This window comes from Chiroxiphia lanceolata, chromosome 12 (assembly GCF_009829145.1).
Source record: "Chiroxiphia lanceolata isolate bChiLan1 chromosome 12, bChiLan1.pri, whole genome shotgun sequence".
NCBI classification, from domain to species: domain Eukaryota; kingdom Metazoa; phylum Chordata; class Aves; order Passeriformes; family Pipridae; genus Chiroxiphia; species Chiroxiphia lanceolata.
Genome location: NC_045648.1, coordinates 13,519,432 through 13,543,494, shown reverse-complemented (window position 1 = coordinate 13,543,494; position 24,063 = coordinate 13,519,432). Strand labels below are relative to the sequence as shown.

Sequence of the window (24,063 nt, the reverse complement as noted above, 5' to 3'; positions counted from 1 at the left end):
GCGGGGTGCGGGCCGGCGGCGGCGGCGGCGGCGGCAGCAGCAGCAGCAGCATCAAAGAGCCCCGATTCCTGCCGCCCTGGGAGCCATGCGCTGCTGTCTGTAATGTCAGCGGAACAGGAGAAGGACCCCATCGTGCTGAAGAGATCCCGAGGTACGGGGAGGGCCGGGCCGGGCCCGGGGGCGGCTGCCGGCGGGGCCTGGCTCCCTTGCGGAGCGGCGGCCGAGCCGCGGGATGCGCGCACCGCCCGCGCCGCCGCTGCCCGCGGGGCTCCCGCCGCGCAGCCCCGGCCGGGCCGCCCCCGCCGCACTCCTTCCCGGCGCTGGCGGCGGGGCCGGCGGCGCGGGGGCCGCGCGAAGTTTGCTCGGTGGGGCCCGGCCGGGCCCCGCGGGCTCCCGCCGCCGCCGGGCCTGGAAAAGCGGCGGCGGGGCTGGCGGTGCGCGCAGGTGTGTCCCATGGGGCGGGGGGGGGCGTGCGGTCCTGGCTCCGCTGTGTCTGGGGATGTGCGGCGCATTAGTATGCAGCGAGCATACTGCTGGTGCAAGGGAATACGGCGGCGGTGCCACATGTCCGAGTTCGTGCTGATGCAGAGCTCATAAATTACACTTGAGTGTTCGCTCTTCTACCCCCGGTCTCGGCTCTTGTGCTTGAGTCTTGCTGAGGTTTTGTCTTTCCCTTTTCGGGAAATGAAAAAAAAACAACGAAATAGTGTTCTTTAATAATAGCACCGGTGTGTGGCTCTGGTGAGGTTTGGAATGTGCGTTTCTTTGAAAGGTGTAGGGAGAAGGGTAGAAATGCGGCGTCTCCTCTGAGTTCGGCAGTGCAGCCGACTTTAATGGCAGTGGCACATCAGCCTGCGTGGCCGTAGTTGTGTCCTTATAGCCCTTAAAAACAGAAATGCTCTTCTGAATGAAATAATGAAAGGCGGCAGGCTGAGTGACTGAGTTGGGTGAAAATCATGGCAAAATTATAACATCTGCCATTTAGTACTTCTCTTTTTCTCACCTCCTATTTTGCCTGTGGCATTCTATTGTTCCTGATGTTTTGAGCTTTTTTTCCTGGTTGGGTAAGTGGGGAAAGGTGCAGATTCCGATATGCATATTGTCACTGATTTACAGTTTGCTTTTCTAAAACTGTTCTAGTAACAGCTGGGTTGCAACCTTGAGGGAATGAAAGCACACAACAGCGTTACAAAGGAGACTGGGATTCATTAGACTCCTCCACTCTCAAGCCCTGATTCTGCAAATATTTAAGCATATATGGTTTCACGTGCCTGAGTTACCCACCAAGTTCCACGCGATTACCACTTAATATCGAATCCATTTACAGTGTCAGGGCCACAGCATAGGCTCACTGAATCTGGGTGAAATTAGACTATTTTTAGTAGTTCTGTCCATCATGAAAAGTTTATTTAGCCATTTATGTTTCTTGGGAAAACGTTCTTAGTGAGATAAATCACTGTTTAAAAAGACTCTGGCATCCCTCCTGTGGAAACCTAGACAGGGATTTGTCAGTGAGTATGAAAATACTCCATAGTGTATTTGCAGTATATTAATGCAAAGTCATAAACTCTTAGTATGTAAACAAAACTACAAGTTGCAGTTCTGACTAACACTGAAGATGTCCATCTTGTGCATGTATGAAGTGAAAAAGAATACAGGGCTTACCTCTTCTCCTTTGCCCAAATGTGAATGGCTGAAATAAATTTGATCTGTAGTTTAATATGGGCACAGTTATCAGATATCTATTTATGTCTCTAGATCTATTAGATATTTGATGTCCCAGTCAAATGGATTGTATTTTTGCCTGAAAAACTAGTCTCGGACAATGAAATAATTTTTCATTTGTGCAGCATTCCAAAGTGCTCAGTACACCTTTAATGAAAGTCTATGTGGTAGATACCAAAAGTGACTTTGTGGAAAGTTTATTTTGGCTGCATGAAAATGAGCCTTATTCACTCTTTTTTGGAGGTATGCTAGGACTAACATTCTGTTTCCTTTCATGTATAAATTAAATCATTATAGAATCCACAGGGAAAATATAAATTCTTAGGGCTGAATCAAATCATTGGCCTCACACGGTGAGAACTGAAAATACAAAAGCTTTGTGCCTTTCCAGATGCAGGACTCACTTCTGTAAACGTAGGCAAATGAATGGCTTCACCCATATAAGTAATTCAGGTAGAAGTTGATGGAACTTGTCACTGGAATTCTAATATTCATATACTTATGTTTTTGAAGAATGATATCCCTGAGAGGGAACTTCATACATAATTCTATAAAGTTTTAACTTATGCTACTGTCAACCAGCATTTGCATATGATCCTCAGTATTCTACTTGATCACAGATTTACTAATGTCTGTGCTGCTAGTTGTTAACTTTATTAAAAGAAATCTGGATATTTGTAATATTTTGCTAACAGTGGTTAAAGTCATTGGTGCATTAAAAGTGTGGAGCCACGAACAGAAGTGTGTTTTATGCAGTTGTGAGGATTGGTGTTCACAGTACAATCTTGCACTGAATTTAGTGTAAACTTATATGAATGCTGCAGAAGAAGCTTAAGGAAAGTGCAGGGACAGTTTTGAGAAAGTAAATTATCAAGATGACTTATAGAGTTGAAATTTAAGGGAAATTTGCCATCATTCTTCATGTAAAAATTTATGCTGTGATTATTTAATATCTACAGGTAATGCAGTGGCAATCTGTCATAGCACACTAAGTATACACAGGATTTTATAGTCTAAAACAAGGCAAAAAGGACTCTTAGAAAGAGTAATCCCTAGTTTTTCTGATGGCAGGTTAGACCATCATATGGGGTGTGCAAGTGTGAGTTTATTTTGAGAAGCGGATGGTGACGTCATGCCCTTGTCTTTGAAATTCAGACTTAAAATTTGATAGGTGTTGATCTGGGATGTCCATATATCTTCCTTATGTATAATGAAAAATGAAATTAAATTTCAACAGTGACAGCTAAAGCCAAAAGGAACTTAATAAAGCAGAGGTAGAGATGGATTGTGACTTGAGGTAGGACTGGTAAATTCCATGAAACCTCAAAAAAAAGGAGGCAGGGAGAAAGGAAGTGCAAGGAGTGAAAATTTGCCGGGCCTCCTTTGATCAGGAGTATTTGAAATAACTGTTGGATATTTCATTCTGTATACAGTAAGTCTGCTTTGCCCCTGTGAGAAGAGATTTTTTGTCACTTACTGAATAGTCCTAAAGCTGGTTTACCTGTCTGCTGGGAACACTTGTCTAACATAGTGCAGTGTAATGTCGTATGCTGCTTTGCATAATTCTGTTGGTAATTCACAGTTATCTTCAGGTTGCTTTTGGTAATAAAGATCTATGTGTTCAGCTGTGTGCTTGCATCTCGATAAAGTTTGACATGTATTCTGAATATGAGTTGTAAACAAAAAACAGTAAGATTTTTAAGTTGGATTGCCTGCTTATTCTTCTGTACTGTTACTATATATTTATATAAAAGAGAAAAAAAGCTATTATATTAATGGCCCTGGGGAAAAAAAAGAATTAACATAGTTTATGAATGTAATGATGTTATTACTGTAACATGTGTTGCTGTCATATCACCCGATAATGCTTTTTGTACTTCAGCTCAGGGTTTTCTTTGCATTCCCAAACGATGGCAATTTCACTTGAGCCCCATGAAGACAGACTGACTGGGATAATGAGTGTGCTAGATTTTTTATTCTTTTTTTTCATCTTCAGTCTGACTAGGGCTTTAAAAATGAAAGCCATGATTTATACAACTTTGAGAGCTTGTCCTGCTGTTATGAAAGGTGAAGAAGAATCCCAAGTGAAGTACAGATATCTCTTTGTACTGCTCAGGGTAAAGTCTGATTGAGTGACCAGTGAAATGAACATTCTTTATTTCTTTTTGTGCCAGAGCCTTGCTCAGTTATTCTGTGAGGTTTCTGCAGAGTAGGGTAGGTTCACTTAGAGCCCCTCTCATTTTTGGCAGGTGTCTTTTTGTTGGATCAAGTGAAATTTAGATCTGATAAACTGGAGATCTCTCTAAACAACACGGCAGGTTTTCAGTGGTTTTCGTTCATGAATCTACTACTGTTTGCTTTTCCTTCACGGTGGATCGTAACACACTGTTGTCTATTGCCACAGTGAGTTTGATAAATGCTGTGTCTGTGTAAGTTAAATAAGAGGTGAATCTTAGGCATGGCTTTATGCAGTTCCTTTGAAAGTTTTATGAGTTATGCAAACAAGAAATACTTCTGACTGTTGAAGTGGAGTTGTTAAGAACCAAGGGACAGATAAACATAAAATAAATGGAAATGTTTATTCCAACAGTAATGAGCATGAATTGGCTGTTAAAGTGGCAGTAGAGTAAGAGAGCACATAGGAGGTATGTTAACTTACATCCAGATGTTTGCTCCTTAAGGACTTACCATGTAAAGCAGCAGAGTTAATGCAAGTTCAGTATTTGTAACAAATATCTGTGGCTATGGCGGTCAGAGGCAAACTTGCAATATGGTCTGTAAGAAAACTAATGCACTGTTGCACTGATTGAAATTTTGTAGGTGGTGACAGTGGATTGGATGGGTTAGGAGGACCAGGAGTTCAGCTTGGAAGCCCTGATAAGAAAAAACGCAAAGGAAACACACAGGTAAATTCTCTTTTGATTTCTTAATAAATAGAGCACTCAAATGTTGTTTGTTGGTGTGACTGTCTCGCATTGTTCAGAGTATCAGTCTGTTGTCACAAATAGCAGCTGTGTACAAAATATTCCTAATACTAGTTATTGGCACTAAAGTTATTTTAATCTCTGTAGGTTGCCATAGACCTATAAAGACAGGAGCACAGCGTGACTGCAGTGACTTGAATTTTTACCATATGGATTTGATTCTGAGACAGACTTTTTTTTAATGACTTTGTAGCCATTTGTAGAAGTCTGTACAGCATGAGTAGTTGCCATGAGACTACTTCTCTCTTTACTTTCATTTCATTATGTGTAAGCCATAAGTTTGTGGGCTAATGAATCAGAACAGTTTGTTAATGCTTTGACTAAATTCTTGGCATACTCCTGAAGTTATTTTCAAGCAAAAGCAAGTATAGCTCCTTTCCAGTGAATCCCTGCAATTTGACATTTCTATGCAGTTTTTCTTCCTAGAAAAGAAAAAAAATACAAAACATCTTAAGCAGTTGGATACTTGTAGTGCAGAATTTCCCATTGTATGTTCATTCACCTTTGAGTGAGAGTATCTGTTAGTTTGGTACTGCCCAGTGAGAGTAACCTTAACTTATATAGGTCAAACAATCACTTTCTGTTAGGCTTATCCACAGTCCATTGAGATGTGGATCTGTTCTCTTAATTTTTGTTTTGTTTTAGTCATGGTGCAACCTGCTCTGAGAAATATTCAGTTACTCTAAAAGGTTTCAGACTTCTTTTAATGCGGAGATTTCCTTGTGTTCTGGAATGATAATGACTCCAGAAGCTATGCAGACTAGCTTCTGTATTTTCTTACCTGGTGTAAGAAAATGCAGTGTACCTTACTGCATTTACAGTGCAGCAAATTTTACCTTTTTGTTTTTTTTTTTAAATAAATCCTCAATCTTAGCTTATTAAGTGACTTAAGAGGAAATGCTTTCTGTGAGCACAGTTAATGTAGGGTGAACACAGTAGATGTTCCCTACAGGCTAGTCTAGAATGAATTTCAATTGTATAGCCACTTTGGTGACATTTGAACAGCTTCTGGGCTCTGTTAAACACTGTAACCAGAGCATAATCCTTGTATTTTATGCCTACTGACTATGCTTTGCAGACTGTCCACAATCACTGAAGGCCTCTTTTTCTGTCCAGAAATCTACAGAGTGTAGAATATTCTGCAGAGTATAGAAAATACCAATCTGCTTACTGCTATATTCTTATGCCTTTTTTAGGGTTATAGTAACATTAGGTTTATATCCTCGTAGAAGTAGGGTGTCTTAAGAGGTGTATATTCAGTAACATCAACCCAAAAGGAGACTAAAGAAATGCTTAAATCTGCTCTTCAACATTTGGAAATACTTTGTGCATGTGTTTGTGGCACTTGGCTTTCTGTATTGTTGCTTGTCTTTTGTGAAAGGTTAAGAAATAGAAGTCACATATCAAGTAGTATTTTCAGAAGCACGGTTGTGCAACTGCAAAATTTTTAAAACACAGAGACTACTATAAATCATCATATTATCTGGAGCACAGACTCCTCTCTTGCCTCTGTACTGAAATTTCAGACAGCCTGGCAGAATACAGTGGGTGAGTTTTACACAACAGCTGAACAGTTCTTTCAGCAGTAGTATTGGTAATCCAGGACCTTTGTGGTTGGTCTGTCTTGCAGGCAAATACTAAAACTAATTAAAATGTTGTATTTAAAATATTTGTAGGGATCATCATTTCCTCCTCCATCTGAATATGCTCCACCGCCGAATCCAAGCTCTGACCACCTTGTAGCTGCAAATCCATTTGATGACAACTATAATACTGTGTCTTATAAACCGGTTCCTTCAGGAAATCCATATTTTAGTAATCCTGGTTATCCTGGCTTTGGAGGCTATAACACTTTCAGAATGCCACCTCACATGCTGCCCAGAGTGTCCTCGCCATACGGTGGTTCTTACTCCCTCAGAAACCAACCACATCCTCTTCCTCAAAACCCTGTGGGCATGGGTTTTAGTCGACCTCACTCTTTCAGCTTTGGTCCACATGATAACCCAGGTTTTGGGAATCAGCCCCCTTATAGTGGTGGTCAGATAAATCAAAATGTCAGTGTGCCTGCTCAGCATTTCAGGCCAAATCCTGGGGAGAACTTTGGCCATTCTGGTCAGATACCTCACCCTGACGTGCCATCTAATTTTGGTCCTGGAAACAATCCAAATTTTCCAAATTCTCAGCTAGAGTCAAACCATTCTTTTGTTCCTCCACCAAACACATACAACCAGACAAAATCATCAGCACAGAAGCAAGACTTTAATCAAGGTGCAAGCAAAGCATCCAGCCAGAACACTGCTGCTCATCAGCATCATCACAGGACAGAGGACATTGTGAGTCAAGGTAACAGTGACCTAAAAAACGTTACTCGAAACAATGTGGTCAATCAGGATAATAGCCATTCCAACAGTGCTGATAACACCAATGCTGGGCATTCCAACGGGACTCAGAGTAAGTCCCGCCAGCCCCGAAGTGCTGCTGAAGGATGCAACTCTGAAAAGAGCAGCAAAACGCCCCTTCATCCCAGTCGCCATGGTCACTCATCCTCTGAACCTGTCTATCCATGTGGGATCTGTACCCATGAAGTTAATGATGACCAGGATGCCATCCTGTGCGAAGCCTCTTGTCAGAAATGGTTTCATCGGATCTGCACGGGCATGACGGAGTCAGCCTACGGCCTTCTCACGGCAGAAGCATCGGCGGTTTGGGGCTGTGATACTTGCATGGCTGACAAAGATGTGCAGTTGATGCGCACGAGAGAGACTGCAGGACCACCTGCACTGAACACGGAAGGCTGACAGCCTCAGTTGGTGGTGGTGGTGGTGGATGAAATACTTTCTGTGAAGTTTTGGTTACAAATTGGCTACTTCACTTTCTGCAGACAATCAGTTGCGTTTGATTGCTGTCATCTTATTTTTCCCCTAATCTGTTTTCATTCATAAACTTCCATCTCAGCTTTTGGATTCTTAGTTTTATGTGTGCGAATGTTTCACAGGATGGAATATTTTTGTTTCTGATTGAACTGTAACTGACAATTGATCAGAAGTAGAATGTGCATTGACAATTTTATTGAAGGAAAAAATGTGCCTGTATGAATAGCCCTAATTTGCTAGTATTAATGTGTTAACTAACACTAGCATTTAGTGCTCGGTTTTAATGGTACTATATTTGCAAGTACTCATTATTTTTTTTTTTTGGCATGAATGTATGGTGATGTTCTTGCTAGCCTTTCTTTGAATATAGTGGAGATGACATGGAGGAATGTGCAGTACTAATAGTTGTTATTTTAGGGTAAATACAGAGCATTTTGTATGTGCTTTTTCCTATTTTCTGAAGTAAAGCATTAACATGCTATTCAAAAATTGATGAATTCATACTTAGTAACACAATGAAACCCGCTAACTCTTACACATTTCTATTTCCTTGAAAAGGCAATAATCTCTTTTGACTTCTCAGCAAACACTTACTTGCTGAAGGCTCTTGCTGGGTCTTGCAGTATTTGGAAATAGTTACGAAATATGATTAAATTGGAAAAAGAACAGATCAAGTTTATAAAGTCCAGTGCTTTAAATCTAGAGAATGCCAAAACTAGGGTTGCATATGTAACCTCAATTCATTTATCTTGAGCACATACATTAGGATACAGTGTCTGCATGTGTCATGGTTGTGCAGTTATGCACCTCTCTCTCATCCTTTCTCACTGGTGGTTCCAGTCTCCTGCCTCAGTGCTGCCTGAGAATTGTGAATGAACTAGTGCATGGAAAATCCTGCCCGTCTTCCAGGGCTTTCGGCTGGAACCTGCTCAGTCACCCAGAGCTTACACAGTCCACTTGGCACGAGGGAGGGTGCAAGGCAATGGAGTGTGCTCTGCACAGGCTCTGAATTGCATGATAATTTGGCCAGCACAGACTTAAAACTAAATTCCCACCACTGCCTCAGCCAGTCTTGCACTGAGGGGGTGGGAAATCTAGGGTGAAGGAAAAAAATACAGCTTTCATATCAGGTGAGTTTAGCTCAGGAGTAAGTAATCAGGAGTTTAAGCTTCTTTGCTAAACCTGATATCCTGCTGACAAGTATGAATGACACTAGAGCTTCATGTGTGATGCGAAGAATTCTATTTTAATATAGGTAATTTGATCTTATTCTTGATCTCAAAAATAACTCTCCTTTTTTTAATGTGGGGAAACATCTAGCCTTGAACAGTTCAGCCTTAGTATATGCAACTGAAGAAGTGTTTCTTTAGAGAGAAGTGTTGTTCTGACTTAATAAAAGGAGGCATTGTAATAACAGACTCTGCCTGTAATACTCACCACTGTGCTGGAAACAGCCTTTAAACAGGAATTAAATCATATGTCAAGCTTACAGGTGCCAGTCACGTTCCTTAATGTGATAAATTTTTCAAGTCTGTGAGGATGAGCGACGTAGGAGCTGATATAAAATACAGTCATCAAAGTAAAGAGGTAGTTTTTATGATAAGCTATGCTAGTGAGTGAAAAGTAAGGCCTGTTTGCTAGTTCACCATTGTGTTTGATTTTAAATGGGCTCTACTGTGGTACATTCCCAGAAGATACTGTGCAGACCTGCATAACTTTTCTTGTTTTATTTTAAAAGTGAAAATTTTTGCTGGGTAAGTGCAGTATTGCCCCCCCTTTTTTTTTTCTTGCCTCTCATCAGGAAAAAGAAAATAATGTCTGAAGTGTAAATTACATATTTCATATCTTGAGGATTTCCTGTATGGTGATGTAAAGAAACTGTAAGGCAAATCAAGGGCTTCTGTTTTCATCACCAGTTGCTTTAATTTAGTACAGAAACCAGACTTAATCTTGTTTTGTTAGAGGTGTGATATTTAAAAACAAACAACAAAAAAACCAACCAAGCAACAACCTCTGTTAAAGAGATTTATTCTTCAGTAGTTTTCCTAATGACTGACAGACTGTTAAGAATTTGCTTTTGGTACCTAAAGTAGCAATTAAACCAAACCTTGTTTAGATAGATTTGTTCCTCTGGGAATCAGTTTAATCTCTGCAACAATTTGCACTGTGAAAGTAGTGGAGCTGGTTCACACCTACAGCAACATAAATGAAATAAAAAATGTGCTCAGTGAAAATTCAACAAAACCAATGATGATATTGTTACCTTTCCCATTCCCACAGCCCATGCCTGTTGTGAGAAGATTTTTGGGGCATTTTTTCTCGGAAGTCCAATTAATGGTTTAATATTTTGAAGCAGACATTTTATTTAAAATAGCCGTGTATTTCTTAATTTCTTCCTTGACCCTACATGAAATTAGTCAAGTATTTTCTAGATTAGCTGTCAAGGCATTAGTGTTCTTAAAAACTTAAAGTCAACCGGAATATCATTTCATAAGGCCTTAAACTGTGTATTTGTGAAACTTATTCTAACAATTTATTTTGGTTTTTCCAAACTGGTACTATGTTGGGTTTGTAACCCAGTAAATTTTCTGCATTCATTAACCTGCAAATTCAAGGCATTAGCAACTGTCAAGTATATCAAATAAAAGCAAGTGAACAACAAAACCCAAACTTGTTAGCACACTGATTATAGAGATATGACTGATGAAGATCTCCAGAAGTCATCCAGCTGATATGCTCGCCCTACTGATACACTCTGGGCATACTTGAACTCTTTATCTAGAGAGAGGGTTTTATTTTGTTTTTCTCTGCATGTATTGACTAGTAGTAGTTCAAGTATGCACAGGAAAAACAGCAATCATGTTTAATTAGTAAGGTCCTAGGAAAATGACAGCTGATTAGAATTAGAAGTTAGTTATAGAAGGGTGGGAGGGAGGGAGGGTTGACTAGAGTAGGTGAGGGGTTTTGTAATATTCTACATGAAACAATTTGTATTGAACTATCATGTGCTTCTTTCATTACTAGTGATTTAGACTGTACTGGTGCTGCACACCAAAAATATTGCAAAGATTTTGTAAGTCTTGCAAACCTTAACATTTTTATGGAAAGCGCCCATGTCCCTTTTAAATAGTTCCTTGTTGTGGTCAGAAATGCAGCCTATATTGCCCAAAATGTTTTTGTTGTTTTTTTTTCCCCTGGGCTGAAATAAATAAGTATAAACTGGATTGTATTGTCCTTAATACTTTAAGGTTTTTTGCAAGTGATCACTTGTAAATGAGAAAACGTGTACTTTTCTCTTTAAAACATTTGTTTTATTGGTCAGGGTAAGTGACAGTGCTGTATATAAGATACCAAAAATCCTGTTTCTTGCTCTTTTACTGACCCCTTCTACAACTTGAGACAAGCAGGTTAACTATGCCTGCCTCAGTCTCCTCTTTCAGCAGATTAGACTAATCCTTACTTCCTGAGGTTGTTTAGAGGCCTAGTTATTATCTGAGATCTTCAGATGCAAGAAACTAGAGAAAAGTAATGAAGTTTGCTCTACTTAAAACAAAAATATAATTTTTAGGGGCTGCTCAAAGAAGATTATACTTTGTGACCTCTGAAGTTTTTAATCTAAGAACCAGTTTTGTAATCACATTTTTCAGGCTTAATTTCAAGCATGTGAGAATTAATGAAGTCTGTGGAGCTGCATGCACACAGTCAAGAATGTTTCAAAGTGTTTGCAGTTTGGGGCCTGTGATATTTGCAAGTGAAATGCTTTTATGGTTTGAGATTTTTACAAAATCAGTGGTGTTCAAATGTAGCACCTTTTTAACATTTGTCTTTATTCCAGCTTAATACAATAACACATTATCTGCATTAAGTACATCCCTTTCATTTTATAAATAAACATTGCCTGGCAGTAAAAGTATTGGTGTAACATTTTTAAAAAGGAAAGTCATGCTTCTTATCATGTTGTATGTGACTTAAATGACTGTTTCATATTAAAACTAATCTTTCCTTATGTACTGCTTAAATATACCTGTTTTGGGATATCAGTTCAGTACTTTTTATACAATCTTGAATGTGTTCCACATTGGTGACATGTATTTTTGCAGCAACTCTTTTGTTTTGATTTTAAATTAGAGCATGTCTGATGTAATACATGCATTAGTGCTGTGGTGTGTGGCAAAGTTAATGTATGTAATTCAAATTGGAAAAGTTTCCAGACTTTGTCCAGCATTAGCCCTGTGGCCAGGGATTAAATTACTATGTAATACAAATTATTTCATACCATGATGTGTTTTAAGCTACTCTATGAAGTATGTGAAACATTATTGTTTATGGATTGGTAGCTGGTGTGGTATCTTGCATAGAATGAGGTTTGATAGGTGATAGCAATTCATGATAATTAAAACTAAGTACCTTTCAGAACACACAGCACTGGTGTGCACTGTCATCTTGTTACCATAACTGTAAGTATGAATTTTTTAATATTATCCACTGACAAATGGGTGAATATTTGGTAATCAGCTCATGGGTGTGAAAATTCTATTCTAACACTCTTTACTTGGTTTACAAAACATATAATTTTTTAATCTATTGGATGTGATTAGATATATACAGGAGGGTGTAGAACTGGATGTATTTTCAAATTATTCTGCAATTGCTGAGTTTTGTCTGAAGCTTTCTATATTAGAATAGACTCTTCCTTAAAATTGGAAACTAAGTGTACTTAGCAGAACTCTTTAAGGCAATATAACTATCCTACACTACATCTTGAGTTATGCACATTCACTTCTTTGTATGGAGTTCCTCTGAATTTCTTGCTTTATATATAAAAAAGGGTTGCTTTAGTGGCCTAGTATTGTGTGTCATCATTCTGAGGTAATTAATTCTGAATGGTGTTCAGCCCCTTAGAGGTGCTGCCTATAACTTAAAGTATTCAGTGTTGCCCTTCGTCTCCTGGTTCAGAAATGGCTTATCCCAACACCTTGGGAATACCTATTTCTGTATTGTTTGCCATTCATGATTAATTTTCCTTTTCATCTTCAAACAAACTGTCTGTCTCAAAATAGTTTTTGATCCTACCCCACCTTTTTACTTGGAGATGTGTGCACTGTATTTCAGGAATTGCTGTACTGGAGGCAGTTTGGGATTGGAGTCCTGAGAGATGTCGTGTCTGTTCCTAGACTCTCATCTTCTGCTCTGCAGGATGCTCTAAATCTGAACTTCCATATAACTTAAGGAGGGCAAGCTTATAATATATTTCCTCTTTTTTTTTTCTTTTCCTTTCTTGATAGTTTTTTTTCTGAGGTGTGAAATAAGAGTTGTTAGGGATTTTTATTTAAAAGATGGCCTTTCCTCCAAGCTTTTTTATGTGGCCTTTAGAGCAAATACTGTGTTCTTCAGGGCCTTCTGACTTGGAATTTTTTTGTCCACATTGTCCTTTCAGTGTTAAAGGTGAGTTGAAAAAGGCAAGTTACCAATCTACTGCCATCCAAACAATGCAAAATATAAGATGATTAAGATTGTTGACATTTAATTTTTTTGTTTGTTTGTTAATAATGATGTGACATTTTTACCTTTCAGAAGAACATATATCAGAATCTGATTCAAGTGTTCTTGGAAAATGTATATGGTAGATTTTGTCTGGCACTGTATGTAACTTTGTTGCTTTCTGTTGTCTGGTTTCAGTTCCTTTTAAAATAAAGATAATTTTTGCGGGGAAGTTGCCTGTTGATTTTTCTGAAGATGATGTAATGCCTAGATTGACTCTTCTACCGTTTTGCCTGGGAAAATGCATTTGGATTAGGTGTAATCCTGCAAGAAACAGTATAAGGTCATACTGATCAGAAAAGACAGTTCCTGCCTCTCTTGGAGAGCCCCGCTGTTCTGTAAAGGTGTTAATCTGAAGTAACTTCAAAGCAGATTAGAAGAGGTCTTTGACCTTCAGCCCCATTTCTTTCTTTACAGGATGGGAGGGAAGGCTTGAGCACCATTTGTCTGAACAGATTTATTTTTTTTTAACAACTTTCTGCTCTTGGGAAGAGATTAATCAAAAAATTATTTATTCCAATTTATAAATTTATTACAAAGCTCTTCCTCTTAGTTAAAATGCCAGAACTAACACATACCAAATCACTGCCTTGCCAATACTATTTAAAAGCAACTGATACAGGTGGTCCCAAGCTACATATGCAAAACATTTTATTGTAATAAACAGAGTCTCATAAAATGTTCCTTCTTTTGTGAAAGATAGGGAGGGATAAGAGAGAGAATTTAGAAAGGATGGGAGGAAAAAAGGTTAATAATTAAAGATAAGAAAAGGTAAGCTATTTAAAGGATTTTTTTCCCCCATATATTAAAGCCTCTGATGCCATTAGAAGTGAAATAACCCCGGAAAAGATGGATGTGTGTATTAGCAGCTGGAAGGTCCAGAATATTACTAATATTATTAAAATTTGTATGGAATGTACATCTCTATCCTTCATAGCACAGGAGACGGGAATTTAGGAATTAGGTTTTTAACTGAATTAATTTTTCTTTTCACTATGAAGTTTCTTGCACTGGAAACTTTTCACTACAAACTTCTGACTGATAAGATTAATGCCAACAGAAGAACGATCCTGAATGGGCCTCTCTTTGCATGTGTGTCATGGTGAGAGCGCAGCCACTTGTCCAGGTAAGCCTGCAATGTGGAGTGTGTGGGACAGAGGAGGTGTTTCTGTAGATATACATCAATACAAGACTTTTAAGGTTGATTCAAGACCTTGCTGAGTCCCTTTTGTCTCTTTTAGCAGCTAAATCTGCTACTTTGGCATAAAAGTGTGTTAGTGGTATTTGCTGTGTCTTCTACAAGCTTTGCACTGGAGACCTGGCTTTTAAGTAAATAGACTTTTTGTTGCTCTATTGGAGCTCTTTTGTGTAACTTAAGAAGACCAAATACTGGTAACCATAACCATGTCCTGTCTTGTAAAGCATGTATGAATAGTATAGTCCTTCTAGCAGGAATAAATAATAAGCTGCCTCATTTCAGTATATTCTCTGTGATTAAACTAAAAATGACACCTGGGTGACCAAGGCAGAAGACCAGCACTCAAAAAAATCTAAGACTTACAGTCCCATGAATGAACTTTCCATAACTGAAGGATGTGTTCTGGATGACTACAGCTGCATTCTGGAGTGGTAGGAGATTTTTGAGTTACTATTGCATTATAACAATTCTAGCCAATGCTGCTATATATTTTGAATACTCTGGGAATGGGGAATTTAATTCACTTCTTGGATTCCAATAGATGCAAGCATTCATCCAGATGATATTGATGTGGGTGAGTGAGGGTGGAGAATAACCCAGAAATCGTATCAGTTACAATGGATTTCTTGCTCTGAAAAAGTTTTAAATATTTGTGATACCTACTTTTATATATCTATATATCTCTCTCTATAGAGAGAGATATACACAGTACTTAAAAGTAACCACTACCATTTAATTGCTTTGGAATATAGGTAATAGAACATAAAAATTAAGTTTTCAGTGATACACATCAGTAATCCTAGCTAATGTGTGCCATGTTAAACTCCATTTGTCTTGGTCATATTTTAAAGGAAAGGGGGAAAACTAGACTTTTTGATTCCAGATCTTTCCAGGCAGTTCTAGGTAATGGTATACTTTTGAGGAACTTCCACATACCTGATTTTTTATCCGACTGTGCTTGGCTTGTCTTATTCCCCAGAAGCAGTTACTTTCTATATACTAGACTTTATTTTTGCAGATACAATGTTACTGTTTGTTTGAGGAATGTGGAGCAACAGTGTGCAAATTACCTCCTGAGTGTTTGGCATAGACAGTACCGCAGACAACATTGGGAGGCAATAGCATGGAGCTGCCAGTATGACCCAGTTATTTTTAGGGGACATCTGGAAGTTTCAGTGCCAGCATTGCCAGTAGGTTGAGGAAGGTGATCCTGCCTGTGTGCTGAGCCCTGGTGAGGCCACACTGGGAGTACTGTGTGCAGTTCTGGGCTTCTCAGTATGAGAGACATGGAGCTCCTGGAGCAGGTCCAGTGGAGGGCAACAAAGTTGGTCAAGGGTCTGGAGAATCTCTCTAAACAGGAAGTCTGAGGGATCTGGGCCTGATCAGCCTCAACAAGAGGCTGTGCATAAATATCTGAAGGGAGGGTGTCAAGAGGACTGATCCAGGCTGTCAGCCAATAGAACCAGAGGCAATGGGCAGAAAATGATGCCCTGGAAGTTCAGTCTAAATATGAGGAAGGACTCCTTTCCTGCGCAGTGACCAAGCACTGGAACAGATTGCCCAGAGAGACTATGGAGTTTCCCTCACTGGAGATATTCCAAAACCATCTGGACACAATCCTGTGCCATGTGCTCTGGGATGACCCTGCCTGAGCAGGGAGGTCGGACCAGACAACCCACTGAGGTCCCTTCCAACCTGACTCTGTGTATTGCTAAATCAATCTCTTATTTTAATTTTTTTTTTTTTATCAGAAATTCTAAACTGATAGCAGTTCGTCTCTTCTTGTAGACGTATTTGGCTAACAGTGGCTCTAAGAGCCGCGCTCCGCGCAGGTGTGAGCGATGGCGGCCCGCGCCGTGCCCGGCCCTGCGGGACTCCATGTCCCGGCGTGCGCCGCGCGGGCCGGCCCGGCTGAGGGCAGCGCTGCCGGGGCCGCGATCGGCGATGCCGCTGTGGCTGCGGGAGCACCGCTGGCACCAGACCCCCACCGCCGTGTTCCTCTCGCTGCCCCTGCGCGGCGCCCGGGCCACCCCCGCCAACATCTTCTGCTCCGAGCGGTACCTGAAGGTGGGCGGCGCGCCCCGCTCCCGCACGGGCCTTGTGGCGCTGCCCGCGATGTGCCGCGGTACCTCAGAGCTCTGCTCAAGAGCACACGCGCCACACACCATGGCAACGCTCTCGAGCTCATAGTCTTTTAGCCTTTATACTCTCTCTCTCTCCTGCAGGCTGTTAGATGCCCGTCCCGCGACAGATAATGGCTTTACCCCTGCTTGTTCTCTGTGCTAATGCTCTTACTACTCAACAGGTGTCACCTGCCTTTACTGTCTCATAAATGGACTGAATTATACACATCTGCTTATATTATGAATAATAATTCTAATTATGAGGTCCATGGCTTCTGGACCTTGGAGTGCTGAAGAACCAACTTTTTCAATCTCTTTTAATAAAGAGGTTGAAATACATTGAAATAATAAAAATATAACCTTATGAAGACCCACCCTTGAGGGGAAGGAAGCACCTTCCCTGGGCCTCTACAAACCTCCACACTGGATACAAAGCACATTAGTTCTGTCAATAGTATGTTTTTCTTGAGATTTACTGTATGCTTGTGCTGAGTGTTTTGAATATGTGAGAGTTAATTGAAATTAGTAAATATTAGTACAAATTATATTTTTGTAGGTAAGCATCCCTCCCTTTTTATTTGAAGCCATTTTGTATGCTCCTATTGATGACACAAATAGCACAGCAAAGATCGGAAATGGAAACATTTTCTTCACTTTGTATAAAAAAGAACCAGCCATGTGGGATTCCCTAACCCTAGAAAATGGTAAGTTCTCTATTCTGAAAGTCAGATTGCCTGTAAGAAACCCATTCTGAGCCAACACTTTACAAACTGTAATGTGAAACTCCTGCTGGTAGATATCTGCTCAGTTAAACCTTGTTATTAAAAATAGAAAGTATGTGAGAACAAAGAACATCTGAATCTAGCACGTATGAAACAAAACAATGTTTCTTGTAAAACTTATATTTTGGGTGTAAGCAAATCTTAATTTTTCTGTTTTGGAGATGGGCTTGATAGATGCTGCTTTGTGGAATTGGAACCATGTTATGTTTTCCCAGACAAAGTAGCAGAAGGAATCCTGTTTTTATGAATATGATACATACCAGTAGAATTCCAGGCCTAAATGACCATAATAGTTTTTATTTATTTTTTCAAGCTGACAAGGAAAAACTGCAATATCTAAGAGAGAATGCTGTTCTAAAAGCCCAACAAAAGGCAAAAGAGGAGACAGAAGCAAAAAAAGCTACAAAAGAGGAACACAAAAAATATGCTTTGGAGGCCACAATGAAGGTAGGTTTAGAAGGAGCTCTACAAGACACATACATGTAATAACTGCCAACTAATCTGGCATCTGCTTGGTTAAATTCACTTTAAAAAATACGAAAAGTACTAATTTTTTTATAATGATGGTAAACCTTGTTATTTCTTTGCACTTAAAACACATTTATTACCAAATATGAAATTGATACAGGAAAAGTACTTAGAAGTTACCATTTTCCATTAGTAATACTAAAGAAAGTTTTTGGTGAGGAGCTCAGATTTTTGGCCATTGAAAGGAGAGTACAGTCATGTAGCAAAACTGTGGTCTTTTGTGGCCTTTGCATCAGTGCAGGTGTTTAGTCATTTAGCACTGTCAAAAATACTGATTTTAAAAAAGAATCTTATTTATTTGTTGCGTTGTTATATTTTATAACAGACTTGCTGTTCATTGTCTTTTTTGTGTTTGCATGTTTGTCATTCTGCTTTTTATGTCTCTCTTAAGATACGGTCTTCAAAACTTTTATGTATGTAAAAATTCTGGTCACTTCATTTGTGTTTAGAAGGATTAGTTAAAAGAATGAGACTTGTAAAGGCTAATCTGAAATGTTTGCTCTCTCAGTCATTTTTAAGCATCTTAGTTAATTCTGCTTGTATGGTCACATTGGTTACACTATGCTTTGGATATGAAACTGGGAAAATAATGGTAGCTTTTACTTAGTCATCTTAGTATCATCAGATGAAACATCTGATCTCAGAGGTTTATTGTTCAAACAGCTAGAAGAAGCAGAAAGAAAAAGAATTGAAGATCTGAAAGAGAAGGAGCGGCAGAAGGTCACTGAAGAGTTGGAGTTATGGAAAAACCAGCAAAAAGATGCTGATAAATACAAAAGCATGCAAAAAGAAGGGGAATTACATCAAGAAATAGGGCAGTTAAAAGAGAGGAAAAATGAAAAAATGACCAAAACTAGAATTCCTAATGAAGGAACTTCTAAGAGCAGACCCAAACCCACAAAAGGTTGTATGATTTATTCCTGGATGTTTCTAATTCATCATTTATCTTTGTCTCCACCATACTGAACCTGTTCTATTAGTCTGCAGTTATTTTAAATTATTTTCAGGAACTTTACTGAGCTCAAGCATGTGAGTTCTTAGCACTTGTTTAAGTCTTTGGAAATACAAGAGCAGGTTTTGTTCTAAGCTTTAGAAAAGTAAACCAGAAAGCCTTTCTGAGGGTGTAATGCAGACTTTCTGGGGGTGGAGATCCTGTTACCCTAAGTTACCTTACTGCTGCATTTCATAGAAATATACAGTCTCCTTTCACTCTGTCTATCCCATGTCTTGGTCCTATGGAGAGCCAATCCAGGGAACTAAAACAATAGAAAATATCTCATTCCTTGTTTGTTTGCTTTTATAGACTCTTATGGTTGTCAGAGCATCATACAAGTGACAGAGATAGAGATGTAAGAGGAGTTTAAGTTCATTTGTGACAGATGCTCTATCATTCCATTTATTTACTGGCTACATTAACAAGAGACATTGTTTGAACCTTCCCTTCAAAAGAAGAAGTCTAAACCTTTCTAAAGTTATTAGAGGTTTAATCCTAATGTGTTGCATTCCTAAATTAGGTGTACTTTGGACTTCGGTAGAAAACCCGAAAACGCTCTTTTGCTTGATTTTTTTCATTTCCAGTACTCCAATTCTCTTCATAGGTCATGCTTCCTGTAGTATATTTTCACCAAATGTAAAGGAAGAACAGTTACCAGCTCCTCGATCTGCTGCTACAATTAAAGTCAACTTTACCCCACGAGTTTTTCCTACAGCTCTGCGAGAATCTCGCGTCCCAGAAGAGGAAGAGGTAAAGTAGTGAATTGTTTATTGTGTATTCAGTAAGTTGACAAAAATGGTACCTGTGCCAAGGAATGTAACCTGTGCAATATGTCTTCCAAGGAAGGCAGTTGTATTTAAATTAAGATATAAAGAAATAATTTTATATAAAAATTATTTTCACCATGTGATAGTGCATGTTCCTTTTTTGGGGGGAGGAGAAGGCAACAATATTAATCTAATTCCTTGAAGTACAAAATTTGAAATATCTTTACTCTTATATTTAAGATTCTTTCCGTTTTGTCTTAAAAAGAAGCTCACACCTCTTTCAAGCTCAATTGAATGAACACCAAGTAATTTTGGAAGACTAAAAACAAACAAGTAAACCAAAAAGTATTAGTGAAGCAGTAACTTGACTTTTCATGGTAATAAAATAATTGGGAAACTTTGAACTTTTTCATATCTGACATTATTAAATATTTTTCTCTGTCCAAAATATGTGGCAAATAGAATTCTTTTGTTAGTAGTGAGTGAAGAGATAAAATCCATTTTGGGATTTGAATTTTTCCTTTAGAAATAATGCTTGCCCATTTTGTACTTACAGTGGCTACATAAACAAGCAGAAGCTCGAAGAACAATAAGTGCTGATTTATCTGAGCTGGAAGATTTAAAAGAAGAGGAGAAGAATCCAGATTGGTTAAAGGACAAAGGAAAGTAAGTTAGATTCCACTTGAAGATATATTGAAACTTAATTAATTATTATGGTGTTTGTCTACTGTTGGTTTTGATATTTTCTATATATCCTAAACACAGATGGTGAATGTCTATAGAGCAGTCATAGAAGTCATAACAGAGATTTTATTGGCAGCTTATGGAGTTTGAATCTGATAAAGTTGTGAGATGCAATTGTTGAAGCCCATGATGAACAAAATCATTGTAAATACAGCATTCTTCTTTGAAAACAGTTGAGGCAGTGCACTATTATATCTAGGTGGATTTCCTTTCATTTGAACTTTTTAGGGAGCGGTGAAACATCTGTCTAAAACAAACTTTAGGAATTTTATAGAAATGCTGGTTTATTTATATAGCTGTGTTCTACAGAAAGGTTTGATTAGGCAATCAGATACACAAAGCTTTCAAAACTAGTCCTGTGTCTGCAAAACTGTGTCCACCTCTTACAGTTCTTTGCTGCTTGGAAGCAGTGACTTTTTAGTGTGTGTCTATAAGTTGTATTGTCTGCACCAAGTTGGACTGAACTTCAGCTGTGATGTTCTCAGAAAAGGCTATAAATGTGCATTTCCAAGGAAAAGATGCTAAAACTTCAAATATTTGAAAATGAATTGTTAGTAATAAGTAGGTATTTATTTTGTGTTCATCACCTTCTTTAAAGTGCACGTTTCACTTTCTGTTTAACACTTAGCAAAATGTTTGCAATGGGAAACTATCTGGCAGCTGTGAACGCCTATAACCTCGCAGTGAGGCTGAACAACAAGCTTCCCCTGCTGTACCTGAATCGTGCTGCCTGCCACCTTAAACTGAGGAATTTACACAAAGCTATTGAAGATTCCTCTAAGGTATAAAAAATACTGTCATCTTATGCATTAATGTGGTTTATTACTGTGATGTTTCTGTTTTAAGTGGATCTGTAAATACATATTAGTGCGATTCGGAATTTTAAAATTCAAACTTGATATAATGAAGCCATGGTGGAATATTGAAATTTGATAGCAGTTAATGAACTTTCAGAAATTTAAAACAAAACAACAATTAAAAAACTCTAAACCATGCTTCTACACATTCGGGACAAATGGCCATATGTTGACTAGCACGTGTTTCTTTACAGATAAAAATATTGTAGCAATATATACACTTGAAAAAACCCGCAACTTGGAGCAGAAAAAAACACCAAAACAAAATACACACAGATACCTTTTCTGTTACACTGTGGTGTGCTTCATTTGTTGTAAGGAAAAATAAAGGTGTGGTGGTGATGAGCAGGATACCTTCAAAAAACCCCAACAAACCAGGCATTTTAAAAGAAGGGCTGTATCACCTAAATGTTTTAGCAGCCGTTATTTGTGCAATGAGAGGAGTGATCTCAATTGCACCTGAATAACGTGGAGCAATTTTTGCCAGAATTATTATTTTTTGAACTAATAAGTTGAATCTTGGTTGTTTTGTTTGTTTTTTTTTTTTTTTCCTAGTAACTATTACTAAAACACACGTGCTTTTTTAGGGCTGTCTTTTTTTTTTTTTAATAACATGGTATGTAATATTGTGTATGAAAATAGAACATTATTTGACTGTAATAAACATTTAACATAGTATTTGTCAGTTTTTAGCCATGGCAGTGTAACTGTAGTTAGCAAACTGGGGTGATGGATACAAATCTTAATGAATAGATTCACAAGCTGTATAGTTTGAATTTTGAATAGTTATTTCTATTTGAATAGTTATTATGTTACTGTATAATAATAGTAATTAGGTGAGAGAAGTGTGTGTAAACTAGAAAAACCCTTAAATTATGGCAAATATTCTTATAAATACTTTGGGTGTTCTCATTACTAAAGGCACTAGAACTGTTGACACCACCTGTTCCTGATAACGAGGGCGCTCGAGTGAAAGCCTATGTGAGACGTGGAACAGCCTTTTGTCAGCTGGAATTATATACTGAAGGTGAGGCCTTGATTTTGTGAAAGTGTGCACATGAATTTAGAGTGACAAGCAAGTAATTCTGTTTAGTTCAATGGGACTGCTCACACCTTTATGTTTTCAGGAATGACTTTGAAGGAGCTCTATACAATCTATGTCTCTGCTATGAACCTTGATACCCCATTCCTTTTTTTTTTTTTTTTTAATTTTGCTGGCTGATTGCAGTTCCACTTGAAAAATCTAGAAAAAATACCTGAGTTGACAGTGTCCCTACTGAGTTCTTCAAGAGTATCAAGTTAGTTTTGTAAAGCAAATTTACGAGTGAAAGCTGATAATAGAAACTGAAGGATATTCAAAATGGCAGTGTTGAAGTGCTAAGCTTTGGCTATTCTTTACTTTCTTCTATCTATGAAACACTTTGTCATTCCCTTACAGCTTCATTTGCACTTGGAAACCTTGTGAAAAAGACAGTTAAATAAGATTTTACTTCCTGTGCTCATTATTTGCTAACCCCAAGCTCTAGTATTCACAGTTCATGTCTTCTTTTCCTTACTTCCACACATTCATTTCTGTCATTCATGTTTCCTCTCTTCTGCAGAACACTCCTGTCATGCAGACATATATATATATTGGTATATATATGTAAATGAAGAGACTCTGCTTTCATGTTTTAAAACCTGAAAAGTTTATGTAGTAGAGTGTTTCCACTAAAATGTTTGTAAAATAATATAAACAAAATATAAGTTTATTTACTGACAAAAGGTAAATCTGATGTCATTCTGATTCCATCATCTTAAGAGTAAAACTCAAAATCAATACTTCATGCTTATGACTAGGGAACAGTTATTTCCAGGTGGTTGCTAAAGAGGATGCTCTTGCATTATTGATTGACATTCTTATTAATGTATCTATATTAGGTCTCCAGGATTATGAAGCAGCTCTCAAGATTGATCCTAAAAATAAAAATATAGAAAAAGATGCTGAGAAGATTCGACACCTAATTCAAGGAACAATGCAAGGTTCTTAATTCAAATAAACATGAAAAAAAGAAACTCTTTGGCAGAGATGCCTTTTGAGAACATCAGAAGGAATCTTATTTCTTTTCAGTATGTGTTAACTAGATATTTTTTGTGCTTCACTCAAAACACCTACAGAATTGGTAATGGATTGGATATATTAATTACTTTTTTTGGAAAGTATAGTATTATAACAACATTAGATATATTTTATCTCATTTTGATACAGAGTTGTCATATTTTTGCTTTTTGTTAGCATTTGTGTTACCCTGAAAATCTGAAACACTGGATTTGAAGCTGTTCCGTTATGTTAAGCATTCTTTCCAAGCTGTGACCATTTCAACTACACTTCTTCCAGTAGCAGTTTTAGCAGACTTCTGAATTTTCCACATTGGTCTGTTTCCTGAATACCATTTATGACTGATTTCTGTCTTTATAATAAAATATTTTTTATGCAGATATATATATTATTTTGTGCAAATTCTATACTCTTGGAACAGGGAGAAGGTTCCTTCCAGCTGCTTTAGTGGAATGCTGAGGTGAGTCAGTCTGGTGTAGTTGCTGTCTGTGCTTTCCTACAGATACCTATTGCATTGCTGGAAGGGGCTGCAAATACTCTTTTATAGCAGCTGGAAGGAGGGCAGTGCAGGAGCTTTAGTGCCTCAGTTGAATGTATTCCTATACTTGCCCAAATATGCCTATTTTATATAATTACTGTGGGGAAGTGAGGGCTAAGGAGGAGACACACTGGCAGTGGGAGAAAGAAAATGCAAAGAAACAAGGGCTGGCTGTAAGTTCACCATTTTTTTTTTTTTCTCCTTAGCTGGCTGTAAGTTCACCATTTTTTTTTTTTCTCCTTAAAAGGGAAGCAGATGTGCTTGGTGGCATGAACAGTATCTGCCTGTTTCATCTGATCATATTGGGAGCA

General features: G+C 38.3%; 2 protein-coding genes across 5 annotated transcripts; both read left to right on the top strand.

Annotated features, from left to right (window-relative positions):
• Positions 1-13,295, top strand: PYGO1 (pygopus family PHD finger 1). Its single transcript, XM_032700108.1, has 3 exons — positions 1-151; positions 4,546-4,631; positions 6,386-13,295. The coding sequence occupies exons 1-3, from the start codon at positions 103-105 to the stop codon at positions 7,505-7,507; spliced, it is 1,257 nt and encodes a 418-aa protein (XP_032555999.1). The 5' UTR covers positions 1-102; the 3' UTR covers positions 7,508-13,295.
• Positions 4,550-23,592, top strand: DNAAF4 (dynein axonemal assembly factor 4). Of its 4 annotated transcripts, XM_032700107.1 has the most exons (11): positions 4,550-4,631; positions 14,125-14,249; positions 14,604-14,752; positions 17,001-17,148; positions 17,540-17,673; positions 18,418-18,658; positions 19,353-19,498; positions 20,072-20,181; positions 20,888-21,041; positions 22,038-22,143; positions 23,037-23,592. In XM_032700107.1, exons 4-11 carry the CDS (start codon positions 17,121-17,123, stop codon positions 23,144-23,146), a joined length of 1,029 nt encoding a protein of 342 aa, XP_032555998.1. In that variant the 5' UTR covers positions 4,550-4,631; positions 14,125-14,249; positions 14,604-14,752; positions 17,001-17,120; the 3' UTR covers positions 23,147-23,592. The 4 variants fall into 4 exon arrangements, with proteins under 4 accessions (XP_032555998.1, XP_032555997.1, XP_032555994.1 ...); XM_032700106.1 differs by lacking the exon at positions 14,604-14,752; XM_032700103.1 differs by lacking the exons at positions 4,550-4,631; positions 14,125-14,249; positions 14,604-14,752 and adding an exon at positions 16,235-16,388.
• Positions 23,593-24,063: the final 471 nt, after the last annotated feature.

Excerpts from the sequence above, each read along its gene's own strand:
- PYGO1 (XM_032700108.1), top strand. The coding sequence starts at position 103 with ATGTCAGCGGAACAGGAGAAGGACCCCATCGTGCTGAAGAGATCCCGA. Across the intron at positions 152-4,545 it reads CGTGCTGAAGAGATCCCGAG|GTGGTGACAGTGGATTGGAT; the intron begins GTACGGGGAGGG and ends GAAATTTTGTAG. Across the intron at positions 4,632-6,385 it reads AACGCAAAGGAAACACACAG|GGATCATCATTTCCTCCTCC; the intron begins GTAAATTCTCTT and ends AAATATTTGTAG.
- DNAAF4 (XM_032700103.1), top strand. The coding sequence starts at position 16,266 with ATGCCGCTGTGGCTGCGGGAGCACCGCTGGCACCAGACCCCCACCGCC. Across the intron at positions 18,659-19,352 it reads CAGACCCAAACCCACAAAAG|GTCATGCTTCCTGTAGTATA; the intron begins GTTGTATGATTT and ends TTCTCTTCATAG. Across the intron at positions 22,144-23,036 it reads GCTGGAATTATATACTGAAG|GTCTCCAGGATTATGAAGCA; the intron begins GTGAGGCCTTGA and ends TATCTATATTAG.